At 54.1% G+C, this 18,437-nt stretch overlaps 2 protein-coding genes across 2 annotated transcripts; one reads left to right on the top strand and one right to left on the bottom strand.

The window, feature by feature from the left end:
- Nucleotides 1-3: 3 nt before the first annotated feature.
- On the top strand, nucleotides 4-14,440 carry KCTD13 (potassium channel tetramerization domain containing 13). Its single transcript, XM_045072636.1, has 6 exons — nucleotides 4-388; nucleotides 2,150-2,319; nucleotides 10,841-10,930; nucleotides 11,013-11,065; nucleotides 11,695-11,890; nucleotides 13,639-14,440. The coding sequence occupies exons 1-6, from the start codon at nucleotides 145-147 to the stop codon at nucleotides 13,873-13,875; spliced, it is 990 nt and encodes a 329-aa protein (XP_044928571.1). The 5' UTR covers nucleotides 4-144; the 3' UTR covers nucleotides 13,876-14,440.
- A 130-nt stretch (nucleotides 14,441-14,570) lies between these two features.
- ASPHD1 (aspartate beta-hydroxylase domain containing 1) lies at nucleotides 14,571-17,785 on the bottom strand. Its single transcript, XM_004773912.3, has 3 exons — nucleotides 16,727-17,785; nucleotides 15,398-15,511; nucleotides 14,571-14,864 (listed from the first exon to the last, which is right to left on the bottom strand). Exons 1-3 carry the CDS (start codon nucleotides 17,604-17,606, stop codon nucleotides 14,755-14,757), a joined length of 1,104 nt encoding a protein of 367 aa, XP_004773969.1. The 5' UTR covers nucleotides 17,607-17,785; the 3' UTR covers nucleotides 14,571-14,754.
- Nucleotides 17,786-18,437: the final 652 nt, after the last annotated feature.

The following is an 18,437-nucleotide window of genomic DNA, read 5'->3' as shown; positions in this document are numbered from 1 at the left end:
CGCAGAGCGGGCGCGGCGGGGTAGCGGCGGCGGCGGGCGGGCGGGCCCGGCGGTGCGGCTCGACGGTTCCGCTCTCGGGGCCTCTGGGAGCCGCCGGAGGGCGCGGAGAGAGCTTGGGGCCGCCGGCCGCCGCCGCTCCCTGGCATGTCGGCCGAGGCCTCGAGCCCGGCGGGGGCCGACGCCCCGTCCCTGGAAGCCCCCAAGCCCGCGGGTCTGGCGCCGGGCCCCGCCGCTTACGGCCCGAAGCCCCTGAGCCCGAACAGCAAGTACGTGAAGCTGAACGTGGGCGGCTCGCTGCACTACACCACGCTGCGCACGCTCACGGGGCAGGACACCGTGCTCAAGGCCATGTTCAGCGGCCGCGCCGAGGTGCTCACGGACGCGGGAGGTACGCCGCGCCGCCTGGCCTGGGGGGTCCCGCCGGCCTGGCCTCGCCCCGCCCCGCCGGGCCCTCGTGTCTCTACCGTGCGGTGGACGCCTTTCCCCGCGTCGTGCCCCCGGCGCCCCCGGCCCGGCTCCGCGGCCCTCGTCTCTACCGTCGGGTGGACGCCTTTCCCCGCGTCGTGCCCCCGGCGCCCCCGACCCGGCTCCGCGGCCCTCGTCTCTACCGTCGGGTGGACGCCTTTCCCCGCGTCGTGCCCCCGGCGCCCCCGGCCCGGCTCCGCGGCCCTCGTCTCTACCGTCGGGTGGACGCCTTTCCCCGCGTCGTGCCCCCCGGCGCCCCCGGCCCGGCTCCGCGGCCCTCGTCTCTACCGTCGGGTGGACGCCTTTCCCCGCGTCGTGCCCCCGGCGCCCCCGGCCCGGCTCCGCGGCCCTCGTCTCTACCGTCGGGTGGACGCCTTTCCCCGCGTCGTGCCCCCGGCGCCCCCGGCCCGGCTCCGCGGCCCCCTGTCCTGCACAGCCCCGCGGCGCGCCGCCCCGGACGCTGTGCTGAGAAGTGCACGGGGCGCTTCGGCTTCGCTTCCGGCCCCTCGCGTTGTCCCGGCCTCTTCCGCAGCTCCGCCGGCTCGGGAACCAGCCCCGACCGACGTCCGCGGCGCCCGGCCAGGCGGCCCTCCCGCACCTTCCAGCCGCCAGCCTTAGGTCAGGCCCTGGGCCTCGGCACCGCGCGCCGGGAGCCGCTGTCGGGCTCCGGGGTCCTCTCCCGCCCGCCTCAGGCGTCCACCTGTGAGCGCAGAGAAGGCTGGGGGGGTCGCCGCGGACACCGGAGAGGAGGGACACTTCTCGTTGGCCGGGGACCTTCCCCTCGGGGAGGGGGGCCGTCGGCGATGGGACCCGCGCGCGCAGCAGAGCTGCAGGATGTGCGTGACGGGGGCGGGCGACAGGTGCTGGCCGAGCGGGAAAGTCCAGGCTCTTCGGGAGGGGGTTCCGTCTCCGAAGAGCTGAGCTTCGGGAAGTCCTCGATGCGTGCGGCCCGCGCGGGACAGAGCGCCAGAGCCGCTTTGGTAAAGGAATCAGACACGGGGAGTCTTACGGACTTGACTTTGGTGCGGGGCGGATGGAAAATAACCAAATACACGGGGCGCCTGGGTGGCGCAGGGGGTCAAGCCTCTGCCTTCGGCTCGGGTCCTGATCCCAGGGTCCTGGGATCGAGCCCCGCGTCGGGCTCTCTGCTCGGCGGGGACCCTGCTTCCTCCTCTCTCTCTGCCTGCCTCTCTGCCTGCTTGTGATCTCTGTCTGTCAAATAAATAAATAAACAAAATCTAAAAAAAAAGATTTAAAGAACCAAATACACACACAAAAAGTACACGTACTTGCAGGTAATGAGAAGTTCTGTGAATTGTACAGAGGTGAAAATGGTAGTGACCCCGAAGGCGGGGTGGGTAGTTTAGTTCAGTAGGACGGTCCGGATTCACACTGAAGGTCCCCGTTTGTTGACAAGGTCATCTGTAATCATTTTCTCGGGGTGGGAGCTTCTTTCCGATGTAGAAGAGCGTTGGAAGGGATCACATTCTCTACGAATGGTTAAAAAGGGTCCGCGGGAGAACTCGCTGGAGATGTTCCAGAGCGATTTTCTTGGACATGGCAGAGGTTGGAGACAGATCAGTATTCAGACTTGTAGCTTTGGGGTCCGTTTTTCATAAGAATTTAGTAGCTCCAAGGCCCCCCGCAAAGCCGTCCTTCCTCCTGCCTCTCTCCATTCCACCAGGTTGGGTGCTGATTGACCGGAGCGGCCGCCACTTTGGTACAATCCTCAACTACCTGCGGGATGGGTCCGTGCCGCTGCCTGAGAGTACCAGAGAACTGGGGGAGCTACTAGGCGAAGCACGCTACTACCTGGTACAGGGCCTGATTGAGGACTGCCAGCTAGCATTGCAGGTGAGGGGCCCTGGATGCCTGATGCCCGCGTCTCCGGAGAGCTGCCCGAGCACTTAGATACTGGGACATTAAAAAATAGAAGGGAGGCTGCATAGGGGGTTGTGTCTGGAGAGGCTGCCTGTGGCCTGGCTGTGACTGGCCATGACCACAGAAAACTGGGGGCTGCTTTCCTGTGTGTCCCTGCTGCTTCAAGAGGGACCTCCCTCACCACCTCATGCTAGGACGGTTGTAGTAGTTAAATGCCTGCTCTCTCCTTGCTCTTCCTCCCCGGCTAGTCTGGCATTCACACTACCACCCGAGTGATGATCCTTAAACACAATGGCAATCTCTTCTCCCCCTTGCTCAGAAATCTTAAATAACTGCCTAGGGAAAAAAAATAATCTAAATTTAAATTAGAATATAATGACCTCGCTGTTTTGGTCTTATCCTGGGAGACAGCATTCCACCCCCATCCAGGCTTTGTTTTTGTGTTTTTAACTTTTTCTTTTAGCACTGAAATCTTAGAAGCAGAGCTGCTCCCAATAAAACAGGTTGGGGGTTCCACAGCCCCAGCTGCTGGGCTTCTCTTCTGTGGATCTCTTAGGGTTCTGAGGAGAAGAGCTTAGAAGGCATAGCCAGGACCCATCGGTTAAGCATCACCTCTACCACAGCTGAATGACCTTGATTGAGTCATTTCCTACTTCTGGCATTCTTTCCTCCTGTTCCAAAAGATAGGGAAACGAGAAATAGGTACAGTGTAATGAATTTTACATAAAGCCTTTTATTCTGTTTTTACAGTGTTAAGAATGTCCTTTCCTTTATGATACAATATTAATAGGAGATGAGAGTTTCTTTTTTGATGTCCTTTATATATTAAAAAGTGGCAACTATGAACAACTTTCTGTCGGCTTGGTGAATACTTACTGGTTCATGAAATTCAGAAGTACAGCGTTCCTTTGGCAGTATCCATGTTTTTCAAACTGTGTCCCATAGGAAAAAAAATGCATTTTATACTCACATGTGTATAACTTAACTCAGGACCCTGAGATCAAGAGTCACATGATCTTCCAACTGAGCCAGCCAGGCACCCCAACAGTAGACTTAAAGTCTCGATATTAAACTTTTTTTTTTAAAGATTTTATTTCTTTATCAGAGAGAGAGGGGGAGAGAGCGAGCACATGCAGACAGAATGGCAGGCAGAGGCAGAGGGAGAAGCAGGCTTCCCGCTGATCAAGGAGCCTGATGTGGGACTCGATCCCAGGACGCTGGGACCATGACCTGAGCCGAAGGCAGCCGCTTAACCAACTGAGCCACCCAGGTGTCCCTGTTTTCTTTCTTTTGAATGCTCTTTGGGGCCCACTAAACTTATTTCAGAACTCATGAATGGGTCACCACTTGCAGTTGGAAAACCGTGGAACTCGGTGATCTTCAGAGTGGGTTCCTGCTCTGTAGTTGTCATTTATCCGCGGTATCTGCTGTGTGTTGGGAGTGATTCTGCTATCTGCTTGGGTGTACATCTTGTACCCCTGTTTGATACGTAGGCGGTGGGAGGTTGGGGATGTATCCACGGTCAAAGAGCCAGCCAGTAAGCGGCAAAGCTCGGAGCCAGCCCCTGGTTTTCTGACTCCCGAGTTCAGTGCTTCTCCCTCTGCTCCAGCTGCCTCCGGTCCAGGTCTCCTGACACCGTTCCCTTCATCGCCCCACTCAGAGCTGGCTTGTCGTTTGGAGGTTTTGGTTTTTGCTTTTAAGATTCAGGTATACAGAATTAAGTTCATCCTCAGAGTGTGGTACTTCATCATCGTTGGTCTCTACGAGTCTGCTCTCGTTGCATTTTTCCCCTTTCCTCCCAGCCCCTTGCCCGCTTCCCTTTTACCCGTAGCTGCCCCTCCAATTCTCATGTTTTGCTACATGTACTTGGATTATGTTTGTACCCTTGGAAAGCCATGAACCTCGTTTTGTATATGTATTCGTTTTCAATTTCTATAAATGGCATTGAGCTATGGATTGTGTGTTCTGTTTCTTAATTCAACAGCTCTTTCGAGATATCTTCATGCCACTGTTTGTACGTTCAGTTCTTTGCTTCTAACCGCTGCACAAGAATCTATGGCGTGTATTCACTGTATTTTATTTATACGTTCCCCTGAGGCTAGAGACCTAGATGGCCTCCACCTTCCTTCCCCTGCAGACGGTGCCACCTGCCACCACGAGCATCCTTCTACACGTGCCCTTGTGGGTCCTGGGCCGGGGTTTCTCAGGTTTGTAGCTGGGAGTGGAACTGCAGGGTCACAGAACACAGGCAGGGGAATCGCATGGAGATCATCAGATTACTCCCCTGAATGACCGGAGCGCTCGTACTCCCGGTCTGCACTCCCGGTCAGCGCTCCCGGTCAGCGCGCCATCAGGGGTCCCGTTGCTGCATATTCTCAGCAACACATGGCATCAGCCAGTGTTCTCATTTTGCCAAGCTGATTGGTACAGAGTGATCTCATTTTAATTTGCATGCCTACTAATGAGATTGAGCAGCTTTTCATATGCTTGCTCGGTTTTTTGTGTGTGTGTGTGTGTGTGTGTGTGGTTTCCCCTTCCATGAGTTGCCTATTCATATTCGTGAGCAGATTTTCTACTGAGTTTCCTATCTTTCTCCTGTTGCTTTGCAGAAGATCCTTGCCTATTTTAGTTTAGTTCCTAGGGAGAATTAAGCCCTAAGACATGTATTGTACATAATAAATTTACTTTCCTCGTATGCCTCTAAGAATGGTACTAATTTCCTGTCATCCTCGGAAGAGTTGAGAAAACAGGTACTCAGATTATTTATTTACTGGATTTTGAGATTCAGCTGAGGAATCCTAGTTGAGACAGTCTGTTTCAGATAATTTCTAGTCAAATTTAGTTGTCACCAATATTTTCTCTTAAAATGTCACCTACCTGTGGCATCTTTTGTTGAATAGAAATCCTTGTTTTTATTATAACCATTTATTATTTTTAAGGCAGTATATCTGTATTTATATCTATCTATCTATCTACCTATATATATGTATTGTAGAAATTTAGAAAACACAGATAATCAAAAAAATAAAAGCTCCAAATATCCTTTCAGGTGTGTGTGTGTGTGTATTTGCTAAAATATATATGCTCATGCTATATGTGCTGTTTTGTAGTTTGCTTTTTTTTTGTTTGTTAATAATTGCCATCTTTCCATGTCAATAAAATTTCTTCTTATCTAAAATCCAGCGTATACACAAATCTCTCTATTTGTTCCAGAAATATCTTTTTTGCCTGATTCATCTAAACCAGGACCCAGTCTAGATCCCTGCATTACATCTGGTTATTATGTTCTTCAGGTCTCTTCCAACCCCGAACCATCCCTTGTTTAATCATGGTGACTTGTTAAAAGAGTCCACAGTTGTCCTGCAAGATGACCCACTTTCCAAATTTGCCTCATTCTTTCACTATGGTATCATTTGGTTTGGGACTAGACCTTGCTCTGAGTTTTCTGTAAACTATAGACAGTAGATTTATTTATTTTTTAAGTTGAGTTTTATAGTAATCTCTGGACCCAACATGGAGCTTGAACTCAGGACCCTGAGATCAAGAGTCACATGCTCTTCCAACTGAGCCAGCCAGGCACCCCAACAGTAGACTTAAAGTCTCGATATTAAACTTTTTTTTTTAAAGATTTTATTTATTTATTTGACAGACCAGAAATCACAAGTAGGCAGAGAGGCAGGCAGAGATAGAGAGACAGGGAAGCAGGCTCCCCACTGAGCAGAGAGCCCAATGTGGGGCTCTATCCCAGGACCCTGAGATCACGACCTGAGCCGAAGGCAGAGGCTTAACCCACTGAACCACCCAGGCGCCCCTAAACATTTTGATTAGAATACATTTTAGGTAATTTTATTATTTTTTTAAAGATTTTATTTATTTATATGACAGAGAGAGATCACAAGTAGGCAGAGAGGCAGGCAGAGAGAGATGGAAGCAGGCTCCCTGCTGAGCAGAGAGCCTGATTCGGGCCTCGATCCCAGGACCCTAGGATCATGACCTGAGCCGAAGGCAGAGGCTTTAACCCACTGAGCCACCCAGGTGCCCCCTTTTTAGGTAATTTTATATATTTCCTTTTATGTTGTACTGAGAGATCCATAATGTTAATATTAGTAATATTAGTGATGCTCACATTTGGCCCCTAGATTCAGGTGGTGATGACTGGATCCCTCCGTTATAGTCCGACTTCCTTTTTACCAACTGTAATGTAACCTGTGTGATATTGTTCAGGCACTATGTGAATGGCATTTACCTATCAACCACACACCAAGTGAGAATCCTTAACCTGAATCAATAATTTCAGTAGGGTTGTAATTATAATTCCGTCATTCCTTCAGAGTTATTACCTGGGATTATTTGTTTTTTCAAAGATTTTATTTATTTATTTGACAGAGAGCACGCACGAGAGCAGGAACATAAGAAGGGGGAGTGGGAGAGGGAAAGCAGGCCTCCTGCCAAGCAGGGAGCCCAACATGGGGCTCAATCCCAGGACCCTGGGATCTTGACCTGAGCTGAAGGCAGATGCTTAACAGCTGAGCCCCCCCAGGCACCCCACCTGGGATTATTTGTAAAGTTACAGTTTCCATTGTCAATTGGAGAAAATCTTTATTTTAATGTCAAGTTCCTTTTTTTTTTTTTTTTTTTGCTTAATGGTATATCCTTGTAGGGTCTTATTGAAGGTTTCCTTCCATTCTGTCTACATCTTTTATTAGCTTTATCATCTTTCATATATGGGTCTTTTAATCTAAATGGAATTCACTGTTATAAATGTGGACTATGAAGGGATTTAACAATTTTTCGTCCTCCAGAGAGTGAGCTAGTTTTTCCAGTGCCATCTACTAAACTTTCTGTGGTAGCCAGTGTCCAAGATAGCCACCAGCAATTCTCGCTTCCTCCTCATTCAGGCTCTCGTGTGGTCACCTCCTACACTGAATAGAGCTGACCTATGTAACCAGTACGATATTGCAGAAGTGATAGTGTGTGACTTCTAAAGCTAGGTCATAAAAGCCATTGCAATTTTTGCCTCTGTCTTGGATCACTCATTCTGGGGGAAACCAGCTGCCACATATAGACACCCAGTCAGCTCAGGGGAGAGTTTACTTGTTGAGGAACGGAAGGCCCCTGTCCATAGCCAGCAGACCCCCAGTCAAATGGGTGAACTATCTCAAGCAGATTCTCTAGACCCTGTCAAGTCTTCATATAACTACAGCCAGGCCAACATCTGGACTCCCAACCTGGTCCAGACCACCCAACTAACCAGTCTCAAGTTCCCAGCTCACAGAAACTGTGTGATAATAAATGTTTATTGTTTTAAGCTGCTAAATTTGTAGTAATTTGTTACCCAGCAATGGATAACAGATTTGGTATCTGGGTGGGGTTCTCTGGTAACAAAAACCTAAATCGTAGGAGTGGCTGTAGAACCGGGACGTGCGCACCCCTTGGCAGGACTTCAGGGAGAATGTTAATGAAAGCACGAAGAGCTTCAGAGGGTCTGTTCACGGAAGCCTGATGGCCTCAGAGGAGGCTGCAGCAGGGAAGATATTACTAGAAACTGGTACAAAGGGAACCCTTGTCATGCAGAGGCAGGATTTCGGAAACACTGTCTCCCGCAGTAATCTAGAAAGTAGAAAATGTACCTAATGAGCTGGGTAATGTTGCTAAAGAAGGTTCCAGAAAGAATGTTGAAGGGGCCACTGGGTTTCTTGTTGTTGATAATAAAACAGAAAAGGAGAGGATAAGAAAGAGGGGAAACAATTGAGCAAGGAGGCCGGAATCACTGGGTTTGAAAAGTCCTAACCTTTCCAGATAACACACAATGTTAAAATTCCCAAAAGTCTTCCTAGCAAAGATCAAACACAGGGCATTCTCAATAAAACTTGGTCTGAAGATGAAGTCGAGGATGTAATTATAAAAGCCGTTGTTAAGACTTCAGAAATATCCCAGAAGATGCCACGGAGCCCCGTTGATCGGACAACAGTGGTACCCCTCAGTTGTCTCAGCACATGCCCAAAGTAGAGGGGAGCATATCTCACAGAGATTTGTGGGTGTGACATCTTTCCAATGAACTGAACCCCAAGACTCGCTTCATGAATATCTATCCAGTAAGTTTTTACAAGAATTACATTGGCAGAGACCCTGCCAGCTTGGACCAAAAGTGACAGAAACAATGCAAGACAAGAGGCCTTTGGGCCCCTGAAGCTCTACAGGCAGGAAACCACGTAGCTACACGCACGGACTGTCTTTCACGGAAAACGAAGGCTGACTCAGGGCAGAGCCACGAGCTGTAAAGAATCATTTCTGGCAAGAGTAGGCATTAGAGAACTCCCAATGTTTGTCCGACTGGATTGCAGAATTTCTTTGAAGCAGAGACTTTTGTATGCTACCTACCGGAGAGTCCCCTACTGGTTGTCCTCATGCCTGTTCCACCACTGCACATTAGGTATACGGGAGAGCTATGTCTCTTCAGTTCACAGGTCATCAGATCAAGAAGAAATGTACTTAAGGAGTTATAACTAAGGAACTACACCCAAGGAGCCTCATCGCTGCCCCTAGACTGACTTAGGTGATGGGATTCTGTACTTCAAGCTGATGCTCTAAAGGGATGAGACTTTGGGGTTTTGGGGAGGGGGTGAGCGTGCTTTTCAATGGGAAGGATTTGAATCAAAGGGGCCAGAAGGTGGCCCGTGGAGCCAGCCTCCAGAGGCAGTCCCAATGATTCTCACTCCCTAGTACTCATTCTTTCGTGTACTTCCCTTTCACGCGGAATAGGGCTGACAAACCAGGTCCTAAAAGACACTGAAGCCTCAACCTTACTCTCCCAGATTATTTGCTCCAGAGCAGCCAGCTGCCACGTTGGCAGAACACCCGAGCGACCCTGTGGAGAGGTCCAGATGACAGGGATCCGATGGTTCCTGCAGATAACTGGCATGAACTTGCCAGCCATGTGAATGAGCTTTCTCAGACACACATCCTCTGGACCCAGGCATGCCTTCAGATTCCTGCAGCACTGGCTGACTTGGCTACAACCTCAAGACAGACCCCTATGCCAGAACGACCCAGCTAAACCACTCCTGAATTCCTAACCCACAGAAACCAAGATAATAAATATTTATTGTTGCTTTAAGCTGCTAAGCTTGGGGATGGCGTATTACACAGCAATAACGAATACGCACTCTGTACTTGCCCCACAGGTATGTGGTGTCCCCTTTATAAGTACCAGTTATCATATATATACGTCACCCCATTTCCAAACTCTGTTGTGTTCCATTGGCTTTGTGTTTGTTCCCGCAAACCAAAACCACAGCTTTCATTAGTATGGCTTTATAGGATATCTGAATATCAGTCCTTCCTCTTGGCTCTTTGTAAAAATCGACTTAAGTAATAATAGACTTTTATTCTTCCATATTAATGTTAGAAAGGTCTTTTTTAAAGGTTTTATTTATTTATTTGTCAGAGAGCGAGTGAGCACACAAGCAGGGGTAGTTGCAGGCAGAGGTTGAAGCAGACTCCCCGCTGAGCAGGGAGCCCCATGCAGGACTCGATTCCAGGATCCAGGATCATGACCTGAGTCAAAGGCAGAAGCTTAACCAACTAAGCCACCCAGGTGTCCCCAATGTTAGAAAAGGTCTCATAAGGTTCTTAAAAAAAAAAAAATCTGGAATTTCTGTTGAGAAAAAGATCTGATTGAGAAGGTGAAAGGGGTTTGGGCATAAAGATTCTGAAAGACAGGGCGCCCGGGTGGCTCAGTGGGTTAAGCCGCTGCCTTCGGCTCAGGTCATGATCTCAGGGTCCTGGGATCGAGCCCCGCATCGGGCTCTCTGCTCAGCGGGGAGCCTGCTTCCTTCTCTCTCTCTCTCTGCCTGCCTCTCTGCCTGCTTGTGATCTCTGTCTGTCAAATAAATAAACAAAATCTTAAAAAAAAAAAAAAAAAAGAAAAGAGGAAAGAAGCCAGTGTATCTGGTTCTGCCTCAGACCTCGTCCCACCCAACCAGGCTCATTCACTGAGCAGAGATTGAGCACCCACTGTATGCGAGGCACAGCCTCGGTGAGAACAGATCGTAAGCGAACATACAACGAAATGAGAGCATGTGAGGAGCTCAGGGCCGTGAAGAATGAGCTGCTAATGTGTAAAGGAGGTAGGAGAGGTTGTTGGAGTCGGAGAGCTGTAGGTGACGGGCCGGCACCCTCTGAGGGGCTCTGTTCTGAGTTATCTGAATGGCATGAAGGGGCCAGCAAAGCACACAGCAGCGTAGACCGTTCCCAGCAGTGGGAACTGCGAAGGGCTGGGTGGGCGCAAGGAACGGGCGGTGGGTGGGGCTGAACCCCGCCAGCAGGGAAGAGTGGCGGAGGGGAGAGCAGAGAGGTTGGATCCTGCAGAGTCCTGTGGAACACTGAGTCTGGATTTTTCCCAGAAGGCAATAAGCCACTTTGGACAGCTTTTTAAGTGGGGGAGCGAGTGACCTTTTGTTGTGCTGTTAACCACCTTCCACTTCTTCTCCAGCAAAAAAGGGAGAACCTGTCCCCGCTGTGCCTCATCCCCACGGTGACATCTCCCCGGGAGGAGCAGCAGCTCCTGGCCAGCACCTCCAAGGTGAGGCCCCTGAGCCCTGCAGGGTGGCGGCTGGGGGCCTCTCCCTGCAGCCTGACCCCCGCCCTTCTCTCTGCCCACACAGCCCGTGGTGAAGCTCCTGCACAACCGCAGTAACAACAAGTACTCCTACACCAGGTGACCGCCACGGGGCTGAGGGGTGCCCTGGGCTGGGGATAGGGGGTGCTGGGCTCAGGCACCGCCCCTATGGGGGCCGCCTCGGGGTGTGGGGGCTGTGCCCCATACAGAGGGGCAGAATGCCCGCCGGGATGCAGATTCCAGCTCTGGGTACTTGGGCAGGTCTTTGCCCCCCCCGGAGGCTCCGTATGCTCACCCGCAAACCGGGTTCCGGCGAGGGTTGCGAGAGTGGCTAGCATTGCCAGGGGCTTTTCCACAGCGGACGGTGCTTTTCCCGTGCTAACTCCCATAATCCTCGCGGCCGTGTGAGGGCAAACTCTCTCCATGGAGCAGATGGGGAACTGGGGCGCCAGGAGGTGAAGGAACTTGCCTGCTGTCACTCGGGTACAAGGAGTGGCGCCACTAAGGCGTCAGGCGAAGCCTCCAGGGCCCGGAGCCTGCGGGCATGGGTAGCCCCTCCCGGGTGCTGCTGCTCCTCAGAGGCCCCCTGAGCCCACTGGCGGGCGGAGGAAGTGCCCCGCTGGGCGCGGAGGCCTGGGTGCAGGCGAGGCGCGCCCCCACGCTGCGGGAGCACAGGGAAGGAGGCCAGTGTGCTATAATATAAGGCCCCCCGGCCCCCTGGTCCTTAGCACTTCAGACGACAACCTCCTTAAGAACATTGAGCTGTTTGACAAACTGGCCCTGCGCTTCCACGGGCGGCTGCTTTTCCTCAAGGATGTCCTGGGGGACGAGATCTGCTGCTGGTCCTTCTACGGGCAGGGCCGCAAAATCGCCGAGGTGTGCTGCACCTCCATTGTCTATGCCACGGAGAAGAAGCAGACCAAGGTCAGAAGGGGCTCAGGGCCTGGTCGGGGAGGGCTGTGGTGGTGGGCGGCTCCCGGACCCTGGCCAGAGGGCAGCACGCCGAGCACGCGGCGGAAAGTCCGGGGAGTCAGGAGCTGCTGTTCCCAGTTCCGGGGTCTCGTTAACCTGGGGCAAGCCACCTTCCTCCTGCGGGTCTCTGTCTCTCTGCCACGAGACGAGGGTGTTGGATTGGAGTGGGATTCTTACCTAGCCCATTTAGGTCTCAAGGCCGTCTTGAAGCAGTATGCGGGTTTGGGGGGTGCGTGCATTTTCCCATCTAGAAGGGACCATAGCTGTTAGACTCTCAGCAGGGTCCACGGCCCACAGTAGGCTCTTAGAACCTCAGGACCTTAGAAAACACAGGTCTCTTAGGACACACTGAGTTTGTAAGTCCTGAGTCATGAACGTGGCAGTCAGCACATAGTTTCTGAGAACGTCCTCTGCACTGAGCACGGCACCAGGCTTGGAATCCAGGCGAGTGAAAGGTCTAGGGAAGGGGCAGCCTCTGTCGTGTCCCCTGCTCCCTTCTGGCCTTCATACGAGGAAAGGGCCTCAGATACACAGGTCTCTGAGCACCCAGTGCTACTTCGTACTTCCCCACCCAGCATACACTAGTCCCTCCTCGGGGACTTTTTCCTCACCCCCGGCTGCCTAATGAACTCCTGCTCAATCTTTAAGACACAAGCCAAGCACAGCTTTCTTTGGGACGGCTTCGCTCATTAGCTTTCAACCTCTCACAGCCCCAAAGCTGGTCATACTTCCTTCTTTGTCTGCAGCCGGCGGGAGGAGCGTGTCCCGTCAGCCGCACGGGGTTAGCTCCTGGAGGGTAGGGCTCTAGCTTTGCTTCCTATCTCTCTAGCCCCAGACAGTGGGAGCGAGGAAGCATTGATCCAGTGCATGCATGCATGAATGACCCAGCTTCCAAGAAGTTTCCACTGCGAGTGGGAAGGCAGGAAGATAACCCAGTAGTGAGAAGCAGCTTGGTGACTCTGTCTGTGGTAGCTCATCCCCCCAGGCCGCACGACACCCGCTCTGTCCCTAACACGTCCTCGCTTCACCCCTTTCTGTTCTCTCTCCACTCTGCCTCCCTCCTGCCAATCTTCGAGCCCCGGACTAAGTGCCCTCCTGCCCCAGGCTCCTAGCCTTGCTGGTGCCTCTTCCCCAGACGGCCCTTTCTCTCCTGACCCTCCGGGCTCCTTCCCCCTCCTCTGACTGTTGGTGGAATGTCACCCTTGCAACGAGGCCTTCTCTGAACGCCCTCTCTAAAGCTGTACCGCGTGGCTATGACCCTCCCCACCCTCTCTTTTTGCTGTGTTTTTTCCTGTAACATCTATCAGTATCTGAGGGTTTATATTTGATCACACGTCTGTCTGGGTCCTCCCCCTAGAATGTAAACTTCCTGCAGACGGGGACTTCTGTTTAGTTCACTGCTCTAGTCCCGGTGCCTAGAACGACCCCTGGGACGGGGCCGTCCCTCGGTATTTGTCAAATGCAAGAACGTACCGAGAGACTTGGCAGCAAAGGGAAGAAAACAAGGAGGTAGCTCCGCCTGCCTCCAGAGCTGGACCCTGAAGGGCAAGTACGACTTTGCTGAGCAGAGAATTTGCCAAGAGGACAGAGCGTCCAGGCCAAAGAGCCTGGGTCTGCAGAGGCTGGGGGTGTGCCGGGGGCCGGGGACCGCCTGGGTAACTGCATCCCGGGTAGGAGCGGGGATTGCTGGCCTTTTGCAGGTGGAGTTCCCGGAGGCCCGGATCTTTGAGGAAACCTTGAACATCCTGATCTACGAGACTCCCCGGGGCCCAGACCCAGCCCTCCTGGAGGCCACAGGCGGTGCCGCTGGAGGCGGAGGGACAGGCCGAGGGGAGGATGAGGACAACCGGGAGCACCGTGTCCGCCGGATCCACGTCCGGCGCCACATCACCCACGACGAGCGTCCTCATGGCCAGCAGATTGTCTTCAAGGACTGACCTTTGACCTTGCTCTCTGTCTTCCTCCTGCCGCTGGAACACAGTTCCTCTCTCTTGCCCTCCCTTTCCCAAGCCTTTGCCCCGGCTCTGCTGGCCAAGTCGTGGGTCCTTCTTCTGTCCCTCTGTTGCATGGTACAGTTCACTGCGGCCCTTTTGCATTCATCCCCACCTCCCGGCTCACAGCGCGGTACATCGCAGACCCTCCGTCCGCGAGAACCTTTCCGAAGGCTGCACTTTTCCCTCATCCGCCCTTGTCCTGCTGTTTGCCCTCACCAGCTGCTTTAGAATGGTTTAGAATTCCCTTTTTCTCTTTCTCTGTCTCTCTCTTTTAGCACACTGTACACGCCAGACTGTCCAGCCAGCCCTTACCGACACCCAGCGCGTTCTGAGCCGCGTTCCCACCATCGTGCAGGGTAGCTTCGCTCCCTCCTCCTTCCCCACCCGGGCCCCCCACCCCTTTAACTTTGTACTAGGCTGGCCTGGGCTTGCACCAGCTCAGCCGCCTTCTCAATCTATTTCATATTATTTATTTTAATTTTCTATTAAATTATTGGAAGAAAACTGAGTTGAGGGACTGGTGCTGGCTCCGGGGGAGAGGGCCCAGGAGATGGCTTGTGTTGACGAGGTACTCGGCTGGCCAGATGGGAGAGTACAGGAGCCCCTGCCTCAAGCCTTTCACTGGGCTGGGTAGCTGGAAGCAGGTAGTCAAGAGCTAGGAGAGGCCATCCGATCTGCATTTCAGTGCAGCCTGGCCAGGTCACGCCCTCAGCCCTCCCCCGACCCCCTGCAGCCTAGAGGCGGTCCTGGCTACCACTCCAAGCCATCCATGAGCGAGCACAGCACCTCTCCAGCCCAGGTGTCTGAAGAGAGCCCCTTCCTTCAAGGGTCTGGTGCGAAGACAAAGTCAAGGGCCTGGCGCTCGGCCCCGGCCACGTTGGGGTGCCAGAGGTCCACGATGAAGACCACTCGAGGCCCATCTTCTGGGGAGCCTGAGGCATATGGGGATGGAGACAAGAGAAGGACTGACATTAACTACTTATTTGCCAGAGCACTCCCCACATACTCATAACAGCCAACACTCTGTTTAAATTAAGTGCCAGGCTCTATTCCACCCCTTCTATGTGTTAACTCCTAGTCCTCAAAACAAACTGCAGGTCAGTACCATGATCACTCCCATTTTCTACGAAGTCACTGGGGCACAAAGAGGTTAACTAACTTGTCTAAGGTCACACAGCCAGTAAGTGACAGGTAGGACAGGGACCCGGTTGGTCTAGGCCCCGGGTCTTGTTGGCCATTTTGCGGTGCACCTCCAAGACCTCGTTTAATCCGTGCAGTCACCTGATAAAGAAGGTGGCTCCCACACTTCTCAGGTGTTGGGGGAAGTTGTATGACTTGTTCAAGGTCATGCAGCTGGGAAACAGTAGTGCTGGGACCGGGAGCCAGTTGGGCTTGATAGCGCAGCCTCTGTTCTACCCCCTCCACTCAGTCTCTCATTCCTCCTAGCAGAATGGGAGCCCATTACCATTATGAGCCACTGTGTGCAGGAAGGAGTCGTCCACCAGTAGACAGTGTCCCTCAGCCCAGCACTGGGGCTCGCCCCCGACCACCAGCTCACAGCCAGGAGGAATCTTCAGGCCTATGGGAAGAGACCCAGGCATCCAATTCCCCTGTCTCCAACAAAGGGGCCCACCCCATTCAGTCAAAAAGCAGCTTGAAGCTCTTAAAACGCCCCATGTGGTGTCCCTCCTTGCCCTCTGGAAGGGGTCCCGATGTAATTCCAATATAGTACCAGATGAAGTGCCGGGGATAAGGGAAGGGCAGTGCAAAGCACAAGCTACTTGTTCCAGAGAAAAGGAAAGGCTTCCTGGAGGAAGGGGCATCTCTTCTTGCGCTTCTGCCAGTTTAGCTCAAGAACCTACTGACTGCTCCGCCCTCATTCGTATAAAACGGATGGATCCGGTTTTGCCCAAGGACCACGACAGAGTAAAGTGCTGTGAGAAAACTCAGCAGCCAGCTCAAATGATGGGGAATAGGAGGACCTCCCAGAGGAGGTGTGGACCTTGAAAGTGGGAGTCCTGAAGGCTGAGTAGGAGTATTCCAGGAGGTGATAGGTGATAAGGCGGAAAGACATTGTAGGCTGAGGATCCCAGGAGTGGCACCTGCCAGGATCAGCCAGAAGGCTCTCCTGGTCTGATGCACGGTGGGAGGGGAGAGGAGGAAGGGCATGGGGGGAACGAAGAAAATCTGGACTTGATCCTGAGGCCAGTGTGGGACACATCAACTGGTGGCACAGGAAATGCTTTTAGGCAACACAAGGTTTTAAATAACGCTTTAAATAACAAAATTGTTTCCTTTTCCGTTTTCTCTCAGTCTTTAAAACATGAAGAAAGGAATCTCGGTTTGGTGCTACCGTAACTTTAACAGCCCACTAACTCCACTCCTTTCTAAAGGAAGACAGCGTGGGCTTTAGTCTCAGACTAGAGTGTTTATTTAGCTAGAATTTTTAAAGCTTTTTTTTTTTTAAGCTTAAATTTGTTTTCAGGAGTACTTTCTATTTAGTGCAAGTAATACTGATTAGCATTGTTCTGTAAAGATTCCTTTTAAATAAATAAGTGAAACAAAATGTTGGGGGAGTCGGTACCAAGAGAGAAGAGGCCAGGAGGTAATGCCCACGGCAAAGCTTCTGAGGCTGGTCGGGAGGGAGGTGATCGAAGCTTAGGAAAGGCTGCTGTGGGCAACGGGGGGCCAGGGAAGATTTCTGGGAGGGGAGGCGTGACCGGAAACACTGGAGAAAGCTCCGGGGACAGAAGGAATGGAGGAGGCAAGGAGCTTGTAGGCGACATCTACTTACCCAGATGGCATCTGACCCTTGCGTTGGTGGGCCCACAGCGACCCTCAAGCCGCGCCCCAGGCAGGAGGACAGAAAAGCCAGCGTTGCCGAAGGTGTTGGCACTCATAAAGGTCCGCAGCCCCCGCAGTGCGCGATAGGCCCCCGGACACCGGCGGCAGTTGCTGGGTTGGCACCGGCCTGCTTGGTACAGCAGGAGCTGGTAGCACCCAGGGGCCAGGGGCTGGGACCAGCCCCGAGGCAGAGGAGTAGTCCCTGAGAAGTCCCAGCTCACAGCCCCAAAGTCCCGCAAAATGGCAGGGAAGCTGCTCTCCAGGAGCTCCACGTCATGCCGCTGGGCGTCCCGGGGCACGAAGGGGGCTGAGGGCAGGTCTGGCAAAAAAAGCAGGCCTGGGCGCTGAATGCCCAGGACCTCTGGCCCTCCCCCAGGGCCTGGGCCACCTTGAGCTGCCCGCCTCACCCTACCCATGCCCGCCCAGGAGTAGCGCCTGGCGTAGGCCCGCAGGCGACGGCACACCAGGCCTTCTGCCCTGGGCCCTTCTCCAGGCTCCCCAGAGCTCCCTGGGCCCAGCCTGCCGGCCTCAGAGCATCCCCTAGGCCCTCTGCTGACACGGGCAGCCCGACTCCCAGCTCCCAGAGCCTGCATGTCTTGGGAGCCCAGGCGGTAACAGTACCAGAGGAAAAGGGAAGTGAGGGCTCCAAGCAGCAGGGTGAGGGCTGGGGCGGCCAAGGGCAATGGCCACGCAGGCGTGACGGGCAGGGGAGCTCTGGCCAGCAGGCCAGGGGCATCTTCCAGCCCCCAGTCCCCCTGTCCTCCCAGTTCTCCACCAGTTCCCTCGGGGGCCGCCCCCGGGTTCCCCCCGGGGCTGTTTCCCCTCCACATTCCCCACTCCTTGGTTCTCTCTCCTGAGGTTTTTCTTCCCCGTGTATCTCCCTTTCTCACCTCCTTCTAGCACCTCCCAGCACCTTCCACCTCTTTCTCCCTCAGCTCTCTCCTCTTCCTGCCCCCACCGCTCTCCGTCCTCCCTCCCGAGTTTCTCTCCCTCGGCGTCTCCTTCCTCCGCGCTCGCTGCCCTCCTCCTCGCCTCCCGCTCCTCCGCGCCCCTCCTCGCCTCCCGCTCCTCCGCGCCCCTCCGTGGCTCTCGCTCCTCCCGTCTAGCCGCCCCGGACAGCAGCGCCTACCCCCTCCTGGACCCGTAGCCCCGGGAGCCCGCCACCAGTGGTCCTCCGCAGCGGCTTCGCTCTCTCCTGCCAAGCCCTCGTCCCCTTCGCCCTCGCTCCCCACGCGACCCGACCCGCGGGTCTCCTCTCTCTCTCTCTCTCTCTCTCTCTGTCTCTCTCCTTCCCTCCCTCCCTCTCTCCGACTCGGTCCTTCCTCGGCTCCCACTCACCCTGACGTCACCCCTCCCCACAGTCATCTCAGCTTAGCTACCCCCGCCCCCACCCAGGGGCAGTCGCATCTCAGCGGGGGGGGGGGTCTCCGGATTCGCCTCCCCTCCCCGCCCCGACGGGGCGCCACGTGGGGCGCAGGGGGCACTGTGCCAACCTCCAGCCGCCCCGCAATGCGAAAAGAAGGGGCGGGGGCGGGAGGAGGGGCGTGGCAAGACAAGGGGCGGGGCGAGCGCATAGACTGACGGACAGGCCGGCGCTGGCGGACTGGGGACCGGGGCGCTGCGGCCTGTCCGTAGGTCCGGGGATGCCTTGACCAGTCAGC

This window comes from Mustela putorius, unplaced genomic scaffold (assembly GCF_011764305.1).
Source record: "Mustela putorius furo isolate JIRA1106 unplaced genomic scaffold, ASM1176430v1.1 tig00004039_pilon_pilon_pilon, whole genome shotgun sequence".
Taxonomy (NCBI): domain Eukaryota; kingdom Metazoa; phylum Chordata; class Mammalia; order Carnivora; family Mustelidae; genus Mustela; species Mustela putorius.
The sequence above is the reverse complement of the archived record's forward strand: the minus strand, read 5'-3'. Positions and strand labels throughout refer to the sequence as shown.